We start from the raw sequence: 23844 nt of genomic DNA on the forward strand, positions 1-23844 counted from the left end.
CGTACAGCCGAGAGGGGCATAAGTCCAATCCGCCAGAGGTAGGGGAACAGTCTTTAAGATGTGGGACAGTTTTCTCAGCCCCTCACGTACCACAGCCCCTGAGGTGCGGGGTAGTGCCAAAAGAAATCCTAAGTTTGCCCAGATGTTCAAGGAGTACCTTGCAGATCGAACAACTATACTCCGACATTCCTCTGTGCCTTACAATTATTGGGTATCCCAGGTGGACACGTGGCATGAATTGGCTCTCTACGCCTTGGAAGTCCTGGCCTGCCCTGCCGCTAGCGTTTTGTCAGAGCGTGTTTTTAGTGCCGCAGGTGGAATCATTACAGATAAACGCACCCGCCTGTCAACTGAAAATGCTGACAGGCTGACTCTGATCAAGATGAACAAGGGTTGGATTGGGCCAGACTTCACCACACCACCAGCAAATGAGAGCGGAATTTAAAGTTTGTAACGGGAATTTGCCATGTACCTCCACTCACCCATGGGTACACACTTCTGGACTTTGGATAATCGCTGGACTGCTCCTCCTTCTCCTCATGCGCCACCATGATGACCGTTACAATAGTTAGGCCTTTGTTTCAGGTATACCCCCAGTGGTAAATTTTTTCGCCCATTCTTTCAGAATGGACATTACAACGACAGGAGACCCGCTCCTTTGCAATGGGAACAATGTTTTGATGCCCTCATGCACGTCTCTATCCAGGGACAATGTGGAGCCTCCCAATTTTTGGCTGCCCTGCCTAAGGGCTATACTACAATAGACCCACTTCCTTACAATGGGCACTTCAGGTTTACAGGCCCTCATGCACGTGTCTATCCAGGGACAACGTGGAGCCTCCCAATTTTTGGCTGCCCTGCCTAAGGGCTATACTACAATAGACCCACTTCCTTACAATGGGCACTTCAGGTTTACAGGCCCTCATGCACGTCTCTATCCAGGGACAACGTGGAGCCTCCCAATTTTTGGCTGCCCTGCCAAAGGGCTATACTACAATAGACCCACTTCCTTACAATGGGCACTTCAGGTTTACAGGCCCTCATGCACGTCTCTATCCAGGGACAACGTGGAGTCTCCCAATTTTTGGCTGCCCTGGCAAAGGGCTATACTACAATAGACCCACTTCCTTACAATGGGCACTTCAGGTTTACAGGCCCTCATGCACGTCTCTATCCAGGGACAACGTGGAGCCTCCCAATTTTTGGCTGCCCTGCCAAAGGGCTATACTACAATAGACCCACTTCCTTACAATGGGCACTTCAGGTTTACAGGCCCTCATGCACGTCTCTATCCAGGGACAATGTGGAGCCTCCCAATTTTTGGCTGCCCTGCCAAAGGGCTATACTACAATAGACCCACTTCCTTACAATGGGCACTTCAGGTTTACAGGCCCTCATGCACATCTCTATCCAGGGACAACGTGGAGCCTCCCAATTTTTGGCTGCCCTGCCAAAGGGCTATACTACAATAGACCCACTTCCTCTAAATGGGCACATTAGACTCAAGAGGCCTTCATGTACGTCTCTTCTCAGGGACATCGAAGTAGCACACAATGTTTTCACGTAAAATCTTTCATGTAATCTCCAAAAGTAACATACATCAGCTCTATCTCACTATTGGGTATGTGCCCTTAACATTTCCACCACGAAAATTCATTTTGGTGTCATTTTGGAAGGTTTTCTGGTCCGTAAAAATGGCGTAGAACGCGGACAAAATTGTTCACAGCTGTGTCTTCCCCATGCTGTTGCCATGTCATTTGAGCACTCTTCTAAGACTTTTGTGACATTTTTAGGGTTTCTACATGCTGCCGGGGGTCATTTCATAAAAATACTCGGGTCTCCCATAGGATAACATTGGGCTTGGTGCTCGGGCCGAGTACACGAGTATCTTGGGATGCTCGGCCCGAGCCTCGAGCACCCGAGCTTTTTAGTACTCGCTCATCACTACTCCAGAAGTCTTTCGGCCTGCCGGTTCATCGCCTGAAATGCGATGTGCCGACACGCTGGAATTCGACTCTCCACATGTTACAGCGACTGTGGCAGCACCGCCGAGCCCTGGTGCAATACATCATGACGTTTAGCCTGGGCCAACGAGATGCAGAGGTGGGGCAGATCACCCTGATGGAGTGGTCTCAGATCAAGGACCTATGCACCCTTCTGCACAGTTTCGACATGGCGACGAATATGTTTAGCGCTGACAATGCCATTATCAGCATGACAATTCCAGTGATATACATGCTGGAGCACACGCTAAACACTATTCGGAGTCAGGGGGTGGGACAACAGGAAGGGTAGGAACAACAGGAGGATTTATATGCGCAAGAGACAACAACATCACCAAGGACCAGACATTCATCATCACCAACGCGGCAGGCATGGGACGATGGGGACAGGGATCAACAAGGGCTCATAGTAGCAGGCGAAATGTTGAGGAAGGTGCAGGAGAACATAAAGAAATTAATGATGAACTGTCCATAGACATGGAAGACTCAGTGGATGAGGGAGACCTTGGTCAAATTTCTGTTGAAAGAGGTTGGGGGGAGATGTCAGAGGAAGAAAGAACGGTTAGCACCTCTATGCCACAAACACAGCGTGGACTTGGTCCGCATGGCTGCGCAAGACACATGAACGCCTTCTTGCTGCACTACCTCCAACATGATCTTCGTATTGTCAAAATTAGAAGTGATGATGACTACTGGCTTGCCACACTATTAGATCCCCGGTACAAGTCCAAATTTTGTGACATAATTCCAGCCAAGGAAAGGGACGCACGTATGCAGGAGTATCAGCAGAAGCTGCTACTCGATCTTAGCTCGGCTTTTCCAACAAACAACCGTGGTGCAGGGAGTGAATCTCCCAGTTGTAACTTGACAAACATGGGACGGTATCATCATCTTCAACAGTCTACCTGTACCAGTAGCACCATATCTGGTGCTGGTAACAGCAATTTTATTGAATCTTTTCATAATTTTTTTAGACCATCCTTTGCAAGGCCACCAGAGACAACAAGTCTGACACATAGTCAACGGCTGGAGAGGATGATACAGGAGTATCTCCAAATGAACATCGATGCCATTACTTTGCAAATAGAGCCTTGCTCATCTTGGGCTTCAAATCTTGAAAAATGGCCAGAGCTCTCCACTTACGCCTTGGAGATTTTGTCGTGTCCAGCTGCCAGCGTTGTCTCTGAACGTGTCTTCAGTGCTGCTGGGTGTGTGCTGACAGATAAGCGCACGCGTCTGTCCAGTGACAATGTGGACAGACTAACGTTCATCAAAATGAACAAGACATGGATCCACAAGGAATTTACAACCCCTGTGTCATCCTAGGGAGAGTAAATGCTTGTGGATTTTAAATGTGCTTGATGCTTACAGTGTTTTTAAAAGTGATCCAAGATGAACAGAGCTGGGATCAAGATAGACTTAGCTACCTACCCCGGTGTCATCCTGTGGACGGTTAAGGATGGCGTATTTTTGAATGTGCTTGATGCAAATCTACCTGTGAAGTGTACAACTGGGGCACAAGTGCTGCCACTGAAGGGGTGGGTGTGTGTGGGGCCCAATTTTTGGAAAAAAGGGAGACTCCGCTTTGAGTACCCATGCTTGCTGTGTTTTTTAAAAGGAGCCAAGATGAACAAGTCATGGTTCAGCAAAGACTTTGCTACCTACCCCGGTGTCATCCTGGGGACGGTTAAGTATGGCATATTTTTGAATGTGCTTGATGCAAATCTAGCTGTAAAGTGTACAACTGGGGCACAAGTGCTGCCACTGAAGGGGTGGGTGTGTGTGTGGCCCAATTTTTAGAAAAAAGGGAGACTCCCCTTGGAGTAACCTTTGCTTACAGTGTTTTTAAAAATGATCCAAGATGAACAGAGCTGGGATCAGGAAAGACTTAGCTACCTACCCCGGTGTCATCCTGTGGACGGTTAAGGATGGCGTATTTTTGAATGTGCTTGATGCAAATCTTCCTGTGAAGTGTACAACTGGGGCACAAGTGCTGCAACTGAAGGGGTGGGTGTGTGTGTGGCCCGATTTTTGGAAAAAACAGAGACTCAGCTTGGAGTAACCTTTGCTTGCTGTGTTTTTTAAAAGGAGCCAAGATGAACAAGTCATGGTTCAGCAAAGACTTTTCTACCTACCCCGGGGTCATCCTGGGGATGGTTAAGTATGGCGTATTTTTGTATGTGCTTGATGCAAATCTAGCTGTGAAGTGTACAACTGGAGCACAAGTGCTGCCACTGAAGGGGTGGGTGTGTGTGTGGCCCAATTTTTGGAAAAAAGGGAGACTCCGCTTGGAGTAACCCTTGCTTACAGTGTTTTTAAAAATGATCCAAGATGAACAGAGCTGGGATCAGGAAAGACTTAGCTACCTACCCCGGTGTCATCCTGGGGACGGTTAAGGATGGCGTATTTTTGAATGTGCTTGATGCAAATCTACCTGTGAAGTGTACAACTGGGGCACAAGTGCTGCCACTGACGGGGTGGGTGTGTGTGGGGCCCAATTTTTGGAAAAAAGGGAGACTCAGCTTAGAGTAACCTAGCAGTGTTTGACATGATTTTAGAAGGGCATGCCATGCCTATATCTGTGTCTCCTCCTCTTTTTCCTTGTCCAGCTATTTTGTTTTCGCATGAGTATATGTCCTTGTCACTTTCTCATGTGTTTGTGTTGTGTTGTGAGTTGTTTGTTACCTTTTGGACACCTTTGAGGGTGTTTTCTAGGTGTTTTTATGTGTTTGTGATTGCCTCCCATTGTTTCCTATGCGGTTCGAGTGGTTCGCCGAACCGTTTCGCCGAATCGAACTCAACGAGACCTCCGTTCGGCGAACCGAACTCAAGCCGAACCGCGACCGGTTCGCTCATCTCTAGTCAGTAGTAGTGGATGGGAGATCTTCCTTATGCAGATTTTGGTTGATTGCTGCAATAAGGGAGTCCATTGCAGCTTGATCGTTCGTGGAGGTTGAAACCAAGGAATCATCCTGGTACAAACATAATTTCCCTTCCTCTGGCTCCTCAGAGACTGCGGAACATGTGGGAGAACCCCATCTATGTACCCCAGAGGAAGAACCATGGGGGTCATGCCCTTTTTCTGACCTGCAACCGCTGAAGCAGAGGGCTGATTCTTATCAGAAGGACCCTCTATAGAGGTGTCATCAGGCTGTGTTCTGTCCAGGGGCCCCAGGGGTGTGAGGACGATGTTGCATAGCCAGCACCAGGTTCTGGGAACTGTGCCCATTCCGGGAGACTGGGAGCCATAGGCTCTGGGCTGGCAGCGGTTGCTGCGGTGGTGGCGAGGGGAAGCTACAGAGCACCGGGCTCACAGAAGGAAGAGGTACTATCAACCCCTAGTAGCTCAGCGTGGCAGGTAGCGCAGGCTGAATAATAGCTGTACTTAGAAGTCTTATAGCTGTTGCTGTAGTTGTGCAGGGCATAAAACATGTGACTGCAGCCTCTGGTTGATGAGCCACAAACTCTGATTGTAACAAGGAAGCAATGCTCTGCAGAGCTAATGTGAGAAAACAAGTGAGGATATAACTTACCCAAAACTCTGATGGCCCCTCCCCCCTTCTCCTCCTGTGTCCCAGTTCCTGTGGGAAGGAGGAAGCTCTGAGAGACACCCACAGGCACTGATCACAATGAGAGGGAGCAATGCTCTGCAGAGCTCCTGTGTGAGGAGAGCTACATGCGCTTTTGTGAGGGGGCGTGGCTTATCGCATGTCGGAGGGGGCGGGGCTTAGTTCCGACAGCAACGTCGACATGAGGAAATATAATAAAATGGTGGGAAGGGGCTCCACTTCCCCCCTCCAGCCCTGCACAACAATTTTGGACAGAAAAAAACTCTATAAGTGTACCGCAGCTGCGGGTGCACTGAGTCCTGGGAGCTCTCCCCCTCCCCCAGCCACCGGTGGATGCTATGCAGGAGTCTGCAATCAACCCATGTGAATCCAGTCAGGGAGAAGTCCTCAGCTCTAATTCCTGTCAGGGAGGATTCCTCAGCTAAAATTCCTGTCAGGGATGATTCCTCAGCTAAAATTTCTGTTAAGGGGGATTCCTCAGCTAAAATTCCTGTCAGGGAGAATTCCTCAGGTAAAATTCCGGTCAGGGAGGATTCCTCAGGTAAAATTCCTGTCAGGGAGTATTCCTCAGCTAAAATTCCTGTCAGGGACGATTCCTCAGCTAAAATTCCTGTCAGGGAGGATTCTTCAGCCAAAATTCCTATCAAGGAGGATTCCTCAGCTAAAATTTCTGTCAAGGAGGATTCCACAGCTAATATTCCTGTCAGGGATGATTCCTCAGCTGCAATTCCTGTCAGGGAGGATCTCACCTCAACTCCAGTGTGGAGATTCTGGCATCTGCTGTGCCTGGTCACACTTGGTGCAGAGCGTGTGTCAACTCAGAGCCTGCCAGAGGGACTGAGGACGTTTTTCATCAGCTCTGGGCTCTGGAAAATCAGTGCCATGAGACCAGTCATCCAGTGATTAATAGCCCAGGATCTAGTGTCGCAGGAGGGGGTACGGGGAGGCGACACTCCGTGTTCCCGCCTGTTGATGGTTTTGGGAAATCGGTCCCCGAATGAACTGTCGCCCTCTAAAAACAAAAAATTCTTGCTGCAGTAGTCTGCAGAGATGTGCCTCCTATAGACACTAAGCTAAAACTGAAGTAGCCTGGCTGGGCTAGGGGGTGTATACTGCAGGGGAGGAGCTAACATCTTTGCATCTACTTAGTGTCGTCCTATGGATAAGCAGCATAACACCCTTGGTCCTGTGTCCCCCAATGAGGTGTCAGAGAAAACACTAATACAGATGAGGGACTGAAAAATACCAAGCATGACAAAACACAAATCCTGCAGAATCATGGAGCTAAGTATACAGACACTCCCAGTAGGGAATGATCCATTCTACCACAACTCCACACAGAAAAATTAGAAATCATGCATAAAATCAAGACAGAACAACAACAAAAGGTGGTAAACAAATAACAGAGGTACAGACCACTTATCTGAGGGAAGTTCTGGAAGTGAGCAGAGCTGGTCGCAGAATGTCCTGGACACACAGGAGCAATTGACCACCGGCAAGTAACAAGAAAAAGCCACTAAGTTAAATAGCCCTGTAAGACCCTGATTGCCAGTCCTCTGCAGGTGTGTCGCTTCCATTCCACACATCAACTGCACTGCCAGCACTAACCACAAGAGGGATCTCCGAACTGGAAAACGTATTCACAACAGGATACGTTCCCTGAGCGTCCCCTCCATATTCTAGAAGGTTCAGAGTTGTCGTGGGACTTCCAAAATCAATTACAGCAGACCGGAATTTTTTTCTTTTCAATAAATTGGTGAAAGAGGGAATGTCTTGGGGAGTGTTTTTTCAAATAAAAAATTTGTGTCTTTATTTTTTTTTTTTATTACTGCCTGGGTTAGTGATGTCGGGTATCTGTTTAGATGCCGTGACATCACTAACCCCATGGCTTGATGCCAGGTGACATTACAGTTGGTATCAATCCCATATATTACCCCATTTGCCACCACACCAGGGCAGTGGGATGAGCTGGGGAGAAGCGCCAGGATTGGTGCATCTAATGGATGCGCCACTTCTGGGGCGGCTGCAACCTGCTATTTTTAGGCTGTTAAAGGCCAAATAACCATGGCCCTTCCCACCCTGATAATACCAGACCACAGCTGTCTGCTTTACCTTGGTTGGTAATCCAATTTGAGGGGGACTCCACCTTTTTTTTTTTTTTTTTATTATTTATAAATAATTATAAAAAATAGTCTGGGGTGACCTCCAAATTGGATTACCAGCTAAGGTGAAGCTGATAGCGAGGTCTGCAGGCTGCAGCTGTCTGCTTTACCTTAGCTTGCTATCAAAAACGGGGTTGACCAAACGTCGTTTTTTTTTAGTTATTTATTTATATTTGGGCTAAATACAAGGCTAAGCACAATGAAAGTTATTGATATGAAAGTCGCTTCATCCATAATGCTGCGTTGTGCAGTACAAGTACAGAGGAAGGATTTTTAGAAATCTCCTGCCCAAGTCACTTTTTTTCTCTGCAGCATAAACTGACCTTTGGCGCAGCTTCCTGAGCAGCAGGATGTCAATTTTTGCTGCAGAGACTGCTGCAGATCACTGCGCTCATAAGAAATTGGATAACAAACTGTGGGGTCCATTTTTTGGTATTTCCTCTTGAAAAAATGAGGAATTTGGTGCTAAAGCAACATTTTTCTGAAAAAAATTAAAATTTTCAATATGACTACCTAAAGCCCGCTACACACGCTTCAATATATCTCACAATCTGTCATTGGGGTCAAGTTGTAAGTGACGCACATCCGGCATCGTTTGTGAGGTATCTGCGTGTGACATCTACTTGCGATCAGGATTGAACGCAAAACCGTTGATCGCAAACACATCGTATCATTCTCTAGAATTGAGCGTTTTGTTGCACGAACCTAGTCAATTGTAACGTGTGACATCCCTCATACGATTTTGGTGTCTGAGGCTATGTGCGCAGGTGTGCGCTCTGCACCGCAGCTTAAAAAAGGTCCGCTTCAGAGCGCAGCTGAAAAGCTGCGTTCTGAAGCGCTTCACAATGTCTGTCAGTCACTAATCTCTGTCAGTCGGTCACTATCTCTGTCCCTCACTCTCTGTCCATGTCAGTCTATCCCCCTCTCTCATATACTCACCGATCCCCGATCCCCGGCGCTGCACGGCGTTCACACTGCTCCGGCGGCTTTTACTGTTTTGAAAAAGCCGGCCGCCCATTAAACAATATCGTATTCCCTGCTTTCCCCGCCCACCGGCGCCTATGATTGGTTACAGTGAGACACGCCCCCACTCTGAGTGACAGGTGTCACACTGCACCCAATCACAGCAGCCGGTGGGCGGGTCTATACTGTGTAGTGAAATAAATAATTAAATAATTAAAAAAAACGGCGTGCGGTTCCCCCCAATTTTAAAACCAGCCAGATAAAGCCATACGGCTGAAGGCTGGTATTCTCAGGATGGGGAGCTCCACGTTATGGGGAGCCCCCCACCCTAACAATATCAGTCAACAGCCGCCCAGAATTGCCGCATACATTATATGCGACAGTTCTGGGACTGTACACGGCTCTTCCCGATTTACCCTGGTGCGTTGGCAAATCGGGGTAATAAGGAGTTATTGGCAGCCCAGTCCAGCGGTGGCCGCGGGTAACCTCAGTGACAGCTCAGCTGATCGCGCTACTCACCGCCGCTCCTATCACCTCCACGCAGCAACTGAGGTGAGTAGCGCGATCAGCTGAGCTGTCACTGAGGTTACCCGCAGCCACCGCTGGATCCAGTGACAGCGGATAACCTCAGTGACAGCTCAGCTGATCGCCGGCTGTCTTCATTTGCTGTGTGGAGGTGACCGGAGCGGCTGTGTCTTCTGCAGCTCCGGTCACCTCCATGCAGCAGCGCTGGAAGCGACGCTGGAGCATCCTGGATTACGCCGGACAAGGAGGGCTTTTTGGGGCTGATTAAAGTGGTGAACCAGGGTATATGTTTGTGTTTTTATTTCTAATAAAGGATTTTTTCGGGTGTGTGTGTTTATTTACTGTAACTTACAGATTAATGATGGAGGGTGTCTCATAGACGCCTGACATGATTAATCTAGGACTTATTGGCAGCTATGGGCTGCCAATAACTCCTTATTACCCCGATTTGCCAACGCACCAGGGCAAATCGGGAAGAGCCGGGTACAGTCCCAGAACTGTCGCATATAATGTATGCGGCAATTCTGGGCGGCTGTTGACTGATATTGTTAGGGTGGGGGGCTCCCCATAACGTGGAGCTCCCCATCCTGAGAATACCAGCCTTCAGCCGTATGGCTTTATCTGGCTGGTTTTAAAATTGGGGGGAACCGCACGCCGTTTTTTTTAATTATTTAATTATTTATTTCACTACACAGTATAGACCCGCCCACCGGCTGCTGTGATTGGGTGCAGTGTGACACCTGTCACTCAGAGTGGGGGCGTGTCTCACTGTAACCAATCATAGGCGCCGGTGGGTGGGGAAAGCAGGGAATACGAAATTGTTTAATGGGCGGCCGGCTGTTTCAAAACAGTAAAAGCCGCCGGAGCAGTGTGAATGCCGTGCAGCGCCGGGGATTGGTGAGTATGAGAGAGGGCTGCTAACTTCAGTAATTTAGGAGATTAGCGGTCACCGGTGAGTCCTTCACTGGTGACCGCTAATCAGGACGCGACACAGACAGAGCCGCAGCATGACAATGAAGTCGGGTGAAGTTCACCTGAGTTCATTCTGACAGTGCGGCTCTGTCTGTGTCTGCTGTCATCTGCCATTCAGCTCTGCTACATGGCTGTCTGTGTCTGCTGTCAGCGGCCATGTAGCAGAGCTGAATGGCAGATGACATAGTAAAAACACATCCCTACACATTACACACGCTTGGCAAGTCAATAAATAAAAAAAAAAAAGGTGCCCAATGCATACGTCACAGATCACATGATCTAAAGGATCGCACATAACATTGATCAATTTAACATAGACTACTAACGCTCGTGTGACAGCAAATGAACGACCAACGTGAAATCTCATAGATCCCGTATGCAACCTGGGCGTGTCACATCGCAAATGCGATTGTACAACTAATTGCAACGTGTAAAGTGGGCTTAAGGTTATCAAATTCTATGAAATACCTGTGGGTTCAAAATAGACACTATACCTCTAGGTAAAATCATCGAGGGGTCTAGTTTCCAGAATGGGGTCACTTATGGGGGAACGCCACTGTTTAGACACTGCAGGGGGGCTCCAAACGCAACATGGCATTCGCTAATAATTCGTGCCAATTTTGCAGTCAAATGGCGCTCTTTTCCTTCCGACCCCTGCCATGCACCCAAACAGTTGATTTCCACCACATATGAGTTATCGGCAAACTCAGGACAAATTGCATAATAAATGTTATGGTGCATTTTTTCCTTTTACTTTTGTGAAAAAAAGCTATCTGGTTGAAGTAACAATTTTCTGTTAAAAAAAAACATTTTTTTGTATTTTCACGGCTCAACATTATAAAATTCTGTGAAACACTTGGGGATTCAGGGTACTCACCAAACATCTAGATAAATTCCTTGAGGAGTCTATTTTCTAAAATGTGGCCACATGTTGGGGAGCTTCACTGTTTAGGCACCTCAGGGGCTCTCCAAACACAACATGGCATCTGCTATTGATTCCAGCCAATTTTGCAGTCAAATGGCACTTCTTCCCTTCTGAGCTCTGCCGTGTGCCCAAACAGTTGATTTTCACCACATATAAGGTATCGCCAAACTCAGGAGAAATTGTACAAATTTTATGGTGACATTTTTCCTGTTACCCTTGTGAAAAAAAAGCTACCTGGTTGAAGTAACAATTTTGTGGTCAAATTTTATTTTTTTATTTTCATGGCTCAACGATATAAAATTCTGTGAAGCACCTGGGGGTTCAGGGTACTCACCAAACATCTAGATAAATTCCTTGAGGAGACAAGTTTCCAAAATGGGGTCACTTGTGGGGGGTTTCTGCTGTTTACGTACCTTAGGGGCCCTATAAATGCAACATGGTGCCTGCAATATTTTTCAGCCAAATTTCCTTTCCAAAATTCAAATATTGCTCCTTCAATTCCAAACCCTCCCATTTGTCCAAACAAAGGTTTCTGACCACATGTGAGGTATCACCGCGCGCATAAGAAAGTGGTTAACAAATGTTGGGGTGCAATTTTTGGAATTACCTCTTGAAAAAGTGAGAAAATTGATGCTAAAGCAACATTTTTGAGAAAAAAATGAAAATGTTCAATATGACAACGTAACGTTATCAAACTCTGTGAAGTACCTGTGGGTCCAAAATGCTCACTAAAGCCCTAGATAGAAGCCTTGAGAGGTCTAGTTTCCAAAATGGTGTCATTTGTGAGGGGTTTCCACTCATTAGATACCTTAGCGGACCTGGAAATGCAACATGGTGCCTGCAACCTATTTCAGCCAAATTTGCTTTAAAAAAATTCAAATATATCTATCTATTTGTCCAAAAAGAGGTTTCTTACCACATGTGGGGTATCATCATGCTCATAAGAAAGTTTGTAAAAAGTTTTGGGGTCCATTTTGTTGTGTGATTTCTTCTAAAAGTGAATAAATTTGAGGTGCAGCAACATTTTTAGGTAAAATTTTATTTTTTCATTTTTTTTTTCATTCCACATTGCTTTAGTTCCTGTGAAGCAACTGAAGAGTTAATAAACTTTTTGGATATGGTTTTGAGTACTTTGGGGGGGTGCAGTTTTTAGAATGGTGTCCCTTTTGGGTATTTTCTTTCACCTAGGCCACTCAAAGTCACTTCAAATGTGAAGTGGTCCCTAAAAAAATGGTTTTGTAAATTTTGATGTAAAAATGAGAAATTGCTGATAAACCTTGAAGTCTTCTAACTTCCCAACAAAAAAAAATGTTTCAAAAATTGTGCTGATGTAAAGTAGACATGTGGGAAATGTTATGTATTAACTATTTTGTGTCACAGAACTCTTTGGTTTAAAGGTATACAAATTAAAAAGTTGAAAATTGCTAAATTTTCACAATTTTTGCCAAAATTCTGTTTTTTTCATAAATAAACTAAAAAAAATTAGTACTAACATGAAGTCCAATATGTAACAAAAGAACATTCTCAGAATCACTGGGATCCGTTGAAGCGTTCCAGAGTTATAACCTCATAAAATGACACTAGTTAGAATTGCAAAATTTGGTCTGGTCATTAAGGTGAAAATTAGCTCCGTCACTAAGGGGATAAAACTAACAGATATAGGCAGACAAGAGAAACCAAAACATTATCTCACAGTACGCTCACACTGAGGTATAAAGACAATAAGGGGTTATAGGGAACATAAGACGCTTTTGACATATTATTGTGCCAGAACCTGAGGATTATTTGGATCTGTTGCGTTTCACCCCTACTTGTGCCTGTGCTCCACATCCAAGATTTTATCTATGGTACATTATCCAAATGATGATAGTAGTTACAGGATACCACTAAAAATATAAAAGAAACATTGCTTTTTCTAATATTAAAATCCTAATATTTATGCTTATACACACTGTCAATACGAGTTGTGCATAAATTACTGTGTTCTTCTTTCGGGTGTCTTATCTTGGCATATTACAGCATATTATTAATTGATATATACTTAAAAATTCTCGTCTTTTCTTGATTTATTTCTCCTAGGGCTGTGGTGCACATTCAGGTGAATGATGTAAATGAATTTGCTCCAGTATTTAAAGAAAATACTTACCGAGCAACTGTTACAGAGGGAAAAATATATGATAGTATTCTACAAGTTGAAGCAATGGATGAAGATTGCTCGCCCCAATACAGCCAGATCTGCAATTATGAGATTGTTACCAGCGATGTACCATTTGCAATTGACAGAAATGGTAAGTGTATTTAATGCATATAATTTTAAGGCTTATGCCCTTTAAAAAATAACTGCTGTATGAGAGAAATAGCTCATTTTTAGAAATAACACAGTCATTTCTAAAGTCGCAGGAAAAGAAAATTTCTTTGGAAAAAGAAAGTTATTGAAGACATATAGATCCATATTTGCTACTAATTTACTATTAAAGGAGGCAGTTAGCATGATTTGTGCCAAATTCATTAAATAAATTTGGCCCATTTTCACACGACAGGCAGAAAATGTTGTCTTGCTGGTCTAGAAATTTGGATCCTTGCTAACAGCTTGCAAATGCAGCCAACAGGATGTGAACAGCTTCAGATATTATGCGCTCCTTCGATGCTACTGAGTCCAAGATCCCTGTACTAGCAGCATTGAAGAATGCTGATGAAGAAAACCAAGGTCCTCATCCTAAGGATGGGGCAGACAGCTGTAGAATCTCTTATCTGAGAGAATCTGGACAATTATGCTATTTAGGGCCCTTTCACACTCCGTTATTACTTACGTTTACTGTTCCTGTCAGGGCCTCCATCTGAAAACCCCGCAAAACGGGTTTCGGATGCATGGGCCATTGACTGTAATGGTGCAGACTGAGTCATCGTGTGCTCTATCTTGCACCATTTTTGGGTGTATACGCTTTCTGCAGGAGGACACCCAGACAAAGTAGCCCGAAAAATGTCTAAGACAGAGCACACGGTGACTCAGTCTGCACCATTACAGTCAATGGCATGTTGGCGCATGAGTCAGGAACCCGTTTTGCAGGGGGTTCAGGCGGACACCCCGACTCGACCAGTGAACGTAGGTAATAACTAAATGTGAAAGCGGCCTTACACTCTCATCAAATTCTGATCCAGCTTTAATCTGAGTGTCAGCTTAGCGTGATCCAATTCTTACGGATCAGAAAATCGGAGTACTCAGTCAGGAGAAGATGGAGAACAAAATTGGGCTGCACTCAGATGTCATCCAAGTACAGTTTGATGATTTCCCATGACTCATTAACTTGCATTGTTGAGTGCTATCCGAATATCAGATCAAATCCACCATGCAGTGATTTCTTTTTACCATGGACAGACATGGTCTGAAAAAAAATCGGACATGTGAGAAGCCAGATAACCAAACATTGGTTTGAATGCAATTCAATGTTTTTTGGATTTGTACTCAGACTAAAAAACTGCTGTCTGCCATTGCCCAAACCGGCAGTCATCAAAACAGAAGACAAATACAAACCATTTAAGCTTCATGGACACATCAGCAATCTAGAATTATTTTCTAAATAGATCTTTTTGAATATGCTGGGACTTTGTGTCTCTGTACCTGAAAAATAAGGTCTGACAAATGTAAAACATATTATACAATTATGCAGCACAGCCTTAAAAGTTGGAGAGTCATTTAGAATTTCAAAAGAGCAAATCTCCATTGTAAGTTTATCTTCCCAAAGAGATATTTTTGTACTAGAATAATCAGGTGTGTACTTGCTGTAGCATCCAGGCCAAAAATCTTAGTCGGCCTCTTAGGTTTCTGCTGTTTGAACTGCTATGAATTCACATATGGATGAGCACAAGTGATGAGCGAATATAATCGTTACTATTCGCTACTCACATGGCTAGTACGGTATTCGGGTTACTCGCCACATTGCGAGTTTTTGTGTACTCATCTTGCGATATTCGTATGTCCCACCCAGCAGGTGTGGCACCTGATTTGCAGCTACTAAACATGCTGGGATTCTTAACCAATCACAGTAATGCCTCAGCCATCTTGGTTGTTGTATTACTTGGATTGGCTTGCCGCTCTTTATACTTATCGATCACCAGTGCGGGAGAGGGAGAGCAAGATAGTGAAAGAGGGGGTTCTCCAGGCTCTACCTATTCAGTTTCATCACTGTCCCATCTCCTAGACCTCTTTGTTGCGTCCAGCAGAAAATTACTCTCATTTCCCATTGACTTGCATTGTACTCGCAATTCGGAACGCATGCGCGAGTAATACAAAGTATTCGTTACGAGTTTAGCGATTGGTTAATCTGCATGTGGCTACCCACCAAGGTTTATGGGCTGCTTCAATTAGTGAAATGATTTTTAAGACAGAAAAAACATATTAAGCATGAGTGTCACTGTTTATAATACAAGGAAAAAAAAGTTGAAGAAGACACCCTAACTTTGCCTCCCGGATAGCACTTTTTTTTTAAAAAAAATAAAAAATCTTTGGACATTTATATAAAAAATGGATGGACATAGTGAAGTAAGTACACATGAATGGAAGACCTGTTCTACCCAATGATATTTTAGCTAAGAAATCCCCAAGAGTATTCTGAACACTAATATGCGCCATAAAACAATGTGTTTTCTACTCATTTTCTTGATTATCACTGTATTACACACAATAGATTTTATATGAGGTAACAATTGTATATTCAAAGATCCATAGAGAGCAACAACGTGTGTACCGAGGAGATATTATTGTATTGAATACGGGAAAAAAATTAGACATTATTGAAAAAAAACTCACCAAAATGGGCTGTAAAGATAAAAGAACAGAAAACTGAAGCCCCCCAGCTTGTCGCAGTTGACTTCTACAAAAGCCATCAACCATGGTCTGCTAAGTAAAAGAGGCGGGTATGTGAGATACACAGGGAAATTTCTCTAAAATGAGAATTGAATTGTCTTTATAAACGAGCGTCTGTCATAAAGAGCGGCTGGGGAACGAAAGATAATGTTCTGGCAGAAACCAAATGGAATAAAAAGCCGGGAATCAGCTTGTCTTCTAGACAACAGCAGTTTTTTGGCGTTCAGTAATTTGGATATTAGAGGAAGAATGTTATGTTGATGAATTTGTTTGGGCTCCATATCGAAAGCTTTTCTGCCAACCAAATCCATCCTTGGCTAATGCACTTATCGCGAGCGAGCCAGATCTGTAACCTTTCACTAAATGAAAGGGTTTTTAGTATTTGCATAACGAATGATTTGAAATTTGGACAGTGCAGAATAGTCAGAAAATACCATGAAATGCTAATTCTTCAAATTGTGTGTTGAGGAGAATGAATAAGATTGATAGCAAGCCAATGAACTTCCAGTGGTGTGGAAGAAACTTGGAAATTGCCTCTTTAGACTTTACTCATAATACCTTCTCTCAACTAGAAAAGAAGTTAGCCAGGCACAAAGGATGCACGGTTTAATAAGAGCTGAGCTTGTGTTAATCAAAAGTAAGATCTCCGCTCTTGTTTCAGATTTAACACGTCCATTTGTGTGCAGAGATTAGATATTTCCCACGTCTTCTAATAAGGCATTGAAAAAAGCCTTTTTTTGTGAGCTGCAATTAGTCAGAACAGGAAAAATAAGCTTGCTATAATTATTACTGAATCTATAGACGAGGTACACAGATTTATTACGGTCATGTAATTGGATAGTAGAACAAAGTAAGTGATGACAATCCTAAAATAAACGATGAATATCAAATTTTACAGAATAATAGATATTATTGTCATGTAAGTCGAATTACTGTAAAAAAATACGGTAGGAGAAATATTGAGAATAGAAATAAACCCAAAGGTTTAGAAGTCCAGCTCACTACAATCCACAGGAAGCAATTATATTCAGACGGTGCAATGGCAAAGGTGTAGCGGTCAATTCACAAGGATCAAAGAGAAGGGAGGTCCAGCAACAACATCCAAAAACTCCTTAAAACGTTTATTTCAATCCATTAAAAAAATCAATAACAATTGTTGACAGAGGACGCGTTTCAGAACTATGTCCTTATTCACAATCTCAATTCCCTATTTTTAGCATTATTCCTACAATATATGTGACATTATGTTCCACATTTAGAAAAACTGGCTAAAAGAAAATCTGCCTCTGTTGCCCACAGCAGCCTGCCATATCTCAGATTTTATTTGTTAAACCACTCTGATAAAATTAATACTAATTTAATCCTGAGTCTTCTAAGAATTAGTGTGCCCCATGCAATATTATTAAAGAACTGCACCGCAATGTTGACTTTGTGCCGGGACTACTAATTAGAAGAGGCACTGGGAATATTGGCCAATAGGAGGAGGCTCACATTGCACTGGTCCAGCAGCCACAATTACTAGCATAGCTGCTAAATCAGGGCACTGAAAATCATTTTGCTCAACACTATAGAGTTTTCAGAAAAAAAGCTACTATAAACGTTGTTGGTGACCGAGATGTAGACAGGCGGGTCCCCTCCCGCTGCCATAGATTGACAGCTCTCTACCTATACGTCGCAGCGTTCCATACCTGGCTGAGATCCTACATCCAGTCCCTGATACATGCTGCCCATGGATCTTACAGCATGTATCAGCTACCGGGATTATTTTAAAAGTTACACGAGATATGGTGTGGAACTGAAATATTACAAAATCCAGATTTTTTTATGCTATTTATGAATAGTTTTTGAATTGTACTGTACTGAAATAAATACATAATGTAAAACTGTACCCTAAATAAAGCCGAAGGATTGAAAAGAAAAAAAAGAGGAAAAAACAACATTTTTGGTTTTACTAAGTAATCCTTAGAAATTCCACTTTGGAGAATTGATCTCCCATTCCTCATCCCCATAGATCATTAGAAGGTAGAGTTGACTGAGAACCTAACTATTTGTACTTGCTATACTCATAAGGAATACTGTCTAATACTCGCGTATTTGTTCCAAATAGCTTGTGCAATGCAAGTCAATGGAGAAAAACAAAGCAGCAAGTAACCTGAATGCCGTACTATTCGTGCAAGTAGCAAGTAGTGCGGCATTCGGTTTACTCATTACTTTGCGAGTTTTCCCAATTGACTTGCATTGCACATGCTATTCGGAATGAATATGCGAGTATTAGACAGTACTCATTATGAGTATAGCAAGTACGAATAATTAGGTACTCAATCAACTCTATTAGAAGGTCATATCCCTTTGCATATATATACCATAGTTCGATAAGGCAATCAGTGCATAGATCTTCATTCAACTCTCAAGTGGACACGTGGAGGACCAGGTATGGATGATACATAATACAGCAACTTACCAAAGAACGCTTTTAAAATTATTTGAGAAATGGAAGTCATTGACATATCCTGAAGTTTTTCTCCAGGGGCATTGGTAGGATATTTTAACATTCGGGTGAATTATTCTCTTCTTCCAATCTTTTCTAAAGGCATATTAAGGAAATTCTAAAAAAAGAAAAAGTGCCAAGCTCTTGCATGAGGATGTTCACCATGGTAAACAGGACCAATAAAAAGTCTAAAGGCCACTTTACACACAGCAACATCGCTAGCGATGTCGCTGGTGAAAGCACCCGCCACCATCGGTTGTGCGTCACGGGCAAATCGCTGCCCGTGGTGCACAACATCATTTGTCTCCGTCACACATACTTACCTGCCTAGCGACGCCGCTGTGGCCGGCGAACTGCCTCCTTTCTAAGGGGGAGGTTCGTTCAGAGTCACAGCGGCGTCACTAAGCGGTCGCCCAATAGAAGCGGAGGGGCGGAGATGAGCGGTCGGAACATCCCGCCTACCTCCTTCCTTCCTCATTGCCGGCGGCCACAGGTACGATGTTGTTCCTCATTCCTGCGGTGTCACACATAGCGATGTGTGCTGCCGCAGGAATGACGAACAATCTGCATCCTACAACAGCAACGATATTTGAGATTAGAACGACGTGTCAACGATCAACGATATGGTGAGTAATTTTGATCGCTAACGGTCGTTCGTGCATTTCACACGCAACAACGTTGCTAACAAGGCCGGATGTGCGTCACGAATTCCGTGACCCCAGCGACATCTCGTTAGTGATGTCTTTGCGTGTAAAGCCCCCTTAAGGGTCAGTACGCCCCTCTGTGTATGCACTTATGTTGGCACTTAGCACCGCTACCATCAGAGTTCCTCCTTTCTGCCTGCTAAAGTGGGTACTTCTGAACATTGATTTGAAGGATGAGTTTTACGGCCTGGAAACTCACTGATCTGCAGGATATTTAAACGCCAATAAAATATTAATTAACTTGTGAAAGTGTAAGTACACTTTAATCCTGTCCTAACATGGTGATTTTCCATTTTTGCACTTTTACTTTTATCTCCTTCTACCAAATGCATTTTTTCTTTTTTTGACAATATAGCCTTATGAGGGACTAAGTCACGCAGGACAAGTTGAATTTCTGAATAACACCATCTATTTTAGTATGCAATGTACTGGAAAATAGAAACAATTCCAAGTATGGCAAAATTGTAAAAATTGCAACTCTGGAGGTGTTTTTTGGTTTTTCTTTTTAAGGCCATCATTTTGTTGTAAAAATGACTTGACCATATGATTTTCCAGAACATAATTATTGTGATACCAAATATGCACAGGTTTTTTTTTTAATGTAGGTGGTTAAAAGATCCGAAATTCATAAAAAAATGTTGCTTTTGTCTCCATTTTCCAAGATTTCATAACATTTTTCATTTTTCAAGTGAAGGATCTGTGTCAGGCCTCCTGATCAGGCTAATTAATTTTTTATTTCAATATATTGGACTTTTAAGGTCACAGCAATAATAAATATGTGCATGTTTTTATTTTTTAATGAGGGACAAGAGGGTGATTCTAACTTCTAGATTTTTTTTCTACCATATTTTTTTTAGTATTTACAGGGGACTTAAACCTGTGATCTTCTGCCAGGGTTAGTAGTATATTAGCTTTAGCAGTCTCCTATGATCCCAATGGCAGGCAGATGCTCAGCTACCATTACAGCACATCAGTGTCCTGGTGTTGCATTGCAGGGGACTCATAAGCACATGGAACATTGGGCCCCTGGACCTCATTCTGTAACTAATGCTGTCAGAGATTGACATTGGCATTCAAGAGTTAAAGGCAGTGGGAGATCAGCTCCTGTTCAATGCTGATGGTTGCTGAATAAAATGATCATCTTCTGCATGTAGAGATGTGAGATCAGTTTCTGAGCCTGGATCAAAGACACGCACCTGTAATTGGATGTTTCATTGTGTCCAAAGTTGGGTAGGGGTTAAGTCTAATTGCAGATTAAAAATGGCAGATGAAGCTGGCTCCATGTTCAGCTCTGTGTTCGCTTCCACAAAGCAGGCCAGTATAGCCTAGAAACCAGGATGTTTTATTTTCCATGAGAAAAATAGCCCATGTGCATTAATATAAAGGTTAATATTGGACCATGTGTTGTCCATGTGGGGCTGCTTACGATCTACTGAGAGGTGAGTGAAGCTGCACAAGGACACCTCTGTGACTGAAAGTCCGAGGCTGCCAGGAGGAATAATGTCCATTTCCTCCTGGTTGCTGTGGTTTCAGTGGGGCAAACAAGCAGCTTTAGAATGCTACTAGCTGTAGTACCCGGGCGTTGCCCGGGATAGTAACTGTCTCTCTGTGTCTCTCCCAGTCTCTGTGTGTGTGTCGCTGTCTGTCTGTCTCACTGTCTGTCTCTTTCCTTGTCTGTCTGTTTCTATCTCTCTGTCTGTGTTAGCATCAGTCTATCTGTCTGAATCTCTGTATCTGTCTCTCACTCTCTCTTTTTGCCCAGATGTCTCTTTGCCCTGCTGTCTCTTTGCCTTGCTCTCTTTCCCGGTCTGTCTCTTTCCCGGTCTGTCTCTTTCCCGGTCTGTCTCTTTCCCGGTCTGTCTCTTTCCCGGTCTGTCTATTTCCCGGTCTGTCTATTTCCCGGTCTGTCTCTTTCCCGGTCTGTCTCTTTCCCGGTCTGTCTCTTTCCCAGTCTGTCTCTTTCCCAGTCTGTTTCTTTCCCAGTCTGTCTCTTTGCCGGGATGTCTCTTTGCCGGGATGTCTCTTTGCCGGGATGTCTCTTTCTAGGGCTGTCTCTTTCTAGGGCTGTCTCTTTCTAGATCTATCTCTTTGCCCGTCTGTCTCTTTTCAGGGCTGTCTTTCCAGGGCTGTCTCTTTCCCGGACTGTCTCTTTCCCGGTCTGTCTCTTTCCCGGTCTGTCTCTTTCCCGGTCTGTCTCTTTCCCGGTCTGTCTCTTTCCCGGTCTGTCTCTTTCCAGGGCTGTATCTTTCCAGGGCTGTATCTTTCCAGGGCTGTCTCTTTGCCGGGCTGTCTCTTTGCCGGGCTGTCTCTTTGCCGGGCTGTCTCTTTCTAGGGCTGTCTCTTTCTAGGTCTATCTCTTTGCCCGTCTGTCTCTTTCCAGGGCTGTTTCTTTCCAGGGCTGTCTCTTTCCAGGGCTGTTTCTTTCCAGGGCTGTCTCTTTCCCCGTCTGTCTCTTTCCTGCTCTGTTTCTTTCCTGCTCTGTCTCTTTCCCGGTCTGTCTCTTTCCCGGTCTGCCTCTTTCCAGGTCTGCCTCTTTCCAGATCTGTCTCTTTCCAGGTCTGTCTCTTTGCGCATCTGTCTCTTTCCCCGCCTGTCTCTCTCTAGGGCTGTCTCTTTCCCGCTCTGTCTCTTTCCAGGTCTGTCATTTTCCAGGGCTGTCTCTTTCCCCGTCTGTCTCTTTCCTCGTCTGTCTCTTTCCTCATCTGTCTCTTTTCCCGTCTGTCTCTGTCTGTGTGTCTGTCTTTTTTCTGTCTATCTCTATCTGTCTCACCACCGACATCTTTTTACCTCACACATAAGCTTCTTATACTAACAGTTTATTTTGTTCCTATAGCAACCACTGACAGTTTCTATTTATAGCCTGCAGCTCCCAACTCCATTCAGTATAATGGCTTCCAGGATTTTTGTAGAGTAACTGGAAAGCATGGGGTTAAATTTTCCCGCTCAAACATAGTCTATGACGTGCCCTGAGTTACATGGAGTGTCTGTGCAAAATTTCGTGATTGTAAATGCGATGGTGCGGATTCCTTTAGCGGACATACACACACACATACACTGAGCTTTATATATTAGATTAACCTGCAGATTAGCCCTGCAGTGGCTTCAAAAAGTATAATACACCCACATACTTAAATGTACGTTATTGTGATTTTGAGATATATTGTACAAATACAAAGTACATGTGCACTAATATACAGTCATATGAAAAAGTTTGGGCACCCCTATTAATGTTAACCTTTTTTCTTTATAACAATTTGGGTTTTTGCAACAGCTATTTCAGTTTCATATATCTAATAACTGATGGACTGAGTAATATTTCTGGATTGAAATGACGTTTATTGTACTAACAGAAAATGTGCAATCTGCATTTAAACTAAATTTGACAGGTGCATAAGTATGGGCACCTCAACATAAAAGTGATATTAATATTTTGTAGATCCTCTTTTTGCAAAAATCACAGCCTCTAGTCACTTTCTGTAGCTTTTAATTAGTTCCTGGATCCTGGATGAAGGTATATTTGACCATTCCTGTTTACAAAACAATTCCAGTTGAGTTAAGTTTGATGGTCGCCGAGCATGGACAGCACGCTTCAAATCATCCCACAGATTTTCAATGATATTCAGGCCTGGGGACTGGGATGGCCATTCCAGAACATTGTAATTGTTCCTCTGCATGAATGCCTGAGTAGATTTGGAGCAGTGTTTTGGATCGTTGTCTTGCTGAAATATCCATCCCCTGCGTAACTTTAACTTCGTCACTGATTCTTGCACATTATTGTCAAGAATCTGCTGATACTGAGTTGAATCCATGCGACCCTCAACTTTAACAAGATTCCCGGTGCCGGCATTGGCAACACAGCCCCAAAGCATGATGGAACCTCCACCAAATTTTACTGTGGGTAGCAAGTGCTTTTCTTGGAATGCTGTGTTTTTTGCCTCCATGCATAACGCCTTTTTGTATGACCAAACAACTCAATCTTTGTTTCATCAGTCCCCAGGACCTTCGTCCAAAATGTAACTGGCTTGTCCAAATGTGCTTTTGCATACCTCAGGCGACTCTGTTTGTGGTGTGCTTGCAGAAACGGCTTCTTTTGCATCACTCTCCTATACAGCTTCTCCTTGTGCAACGTGCGCTGTATTGTTGACCGATGCACATTGACATCTGCAGCAAGATGATGCTGCAGGCCTTTGGAGGTGGTCTGTGGATTGTCCTTGACTGTTCTCACCATTCTTCTTCTCTGCCTTTCTGATATTTTTCTTGGCCTGCCACTTCTGGGCTTAACAAGAACTGTACCTGTGTTCTTCCATTTCCTTACTGTGTTCCTCACAGTGGAAACTGACAGTTTAAATCTCTGATACAACTTTTTGTATCCTTCCCCTGAACAACTATGTTGAATAATCTTTGTTTTCAGATCATTTGAGAGTTGTTTTGAGGAGCCCATGATGCCACTCTTCATAAGAGATTCAAATAGGAGAACAACTTGCAAGTGGCCACCTTAAAAACCTTTTCTCATGATTGGATACACCTGCCTATGAAGTTCAAAGCTCAAAGAGGTTACAAAACCAATTTAGTGCTTCAGTAAGTCAGTAAAAAGTAGTTAGGAGTGTTCAAATCAAGAAATTGATAAGGTTGGCCATACTTATGCACCTGTCAAATTCAGTTTAAATGC

General features: G+C 43.7%; 1 protein-coding gene across 1 annotated transcript in view; it reads left to right on the forward strand.

The window, feature by feature from the left end:
• CLSTN2 (calsyntenin 2) overlaps nt 1-23844 on the forward strand; it is a 1533789-nt gene that overhangs the window by 991981 nt on the left and 517964 nt on the right. Inside the window, exon 4 of the mRNA XM_075338625.1 lies at nt 13199-13407. Within this exon, the coding sequence (XP_075194740.1) occupies nt 13199-13407 (209 nt within the window). The remainder of the gene's footprint in view (nt 1-13198; nt 13408-23844) is intronic.

This window comes from Anomaloglossus baeobatrachus, chromosome 3 (genome assembly GCF_048569485.1).
Source record: "Anomaloglossus baeobatrachus isolate aAnoBae1 chromosome 3, aAnoBae1.hap1, whole genome shotgun sequence".
In the NCBI taxonomy this organism is placed as follows: domain Eukaryota; kingdom Metazoa; phylum Chordata; class Amphibia; order Anura; family Aromobatidae; genus Anomaloglossus; species Anomaloglossus baeobatrachus.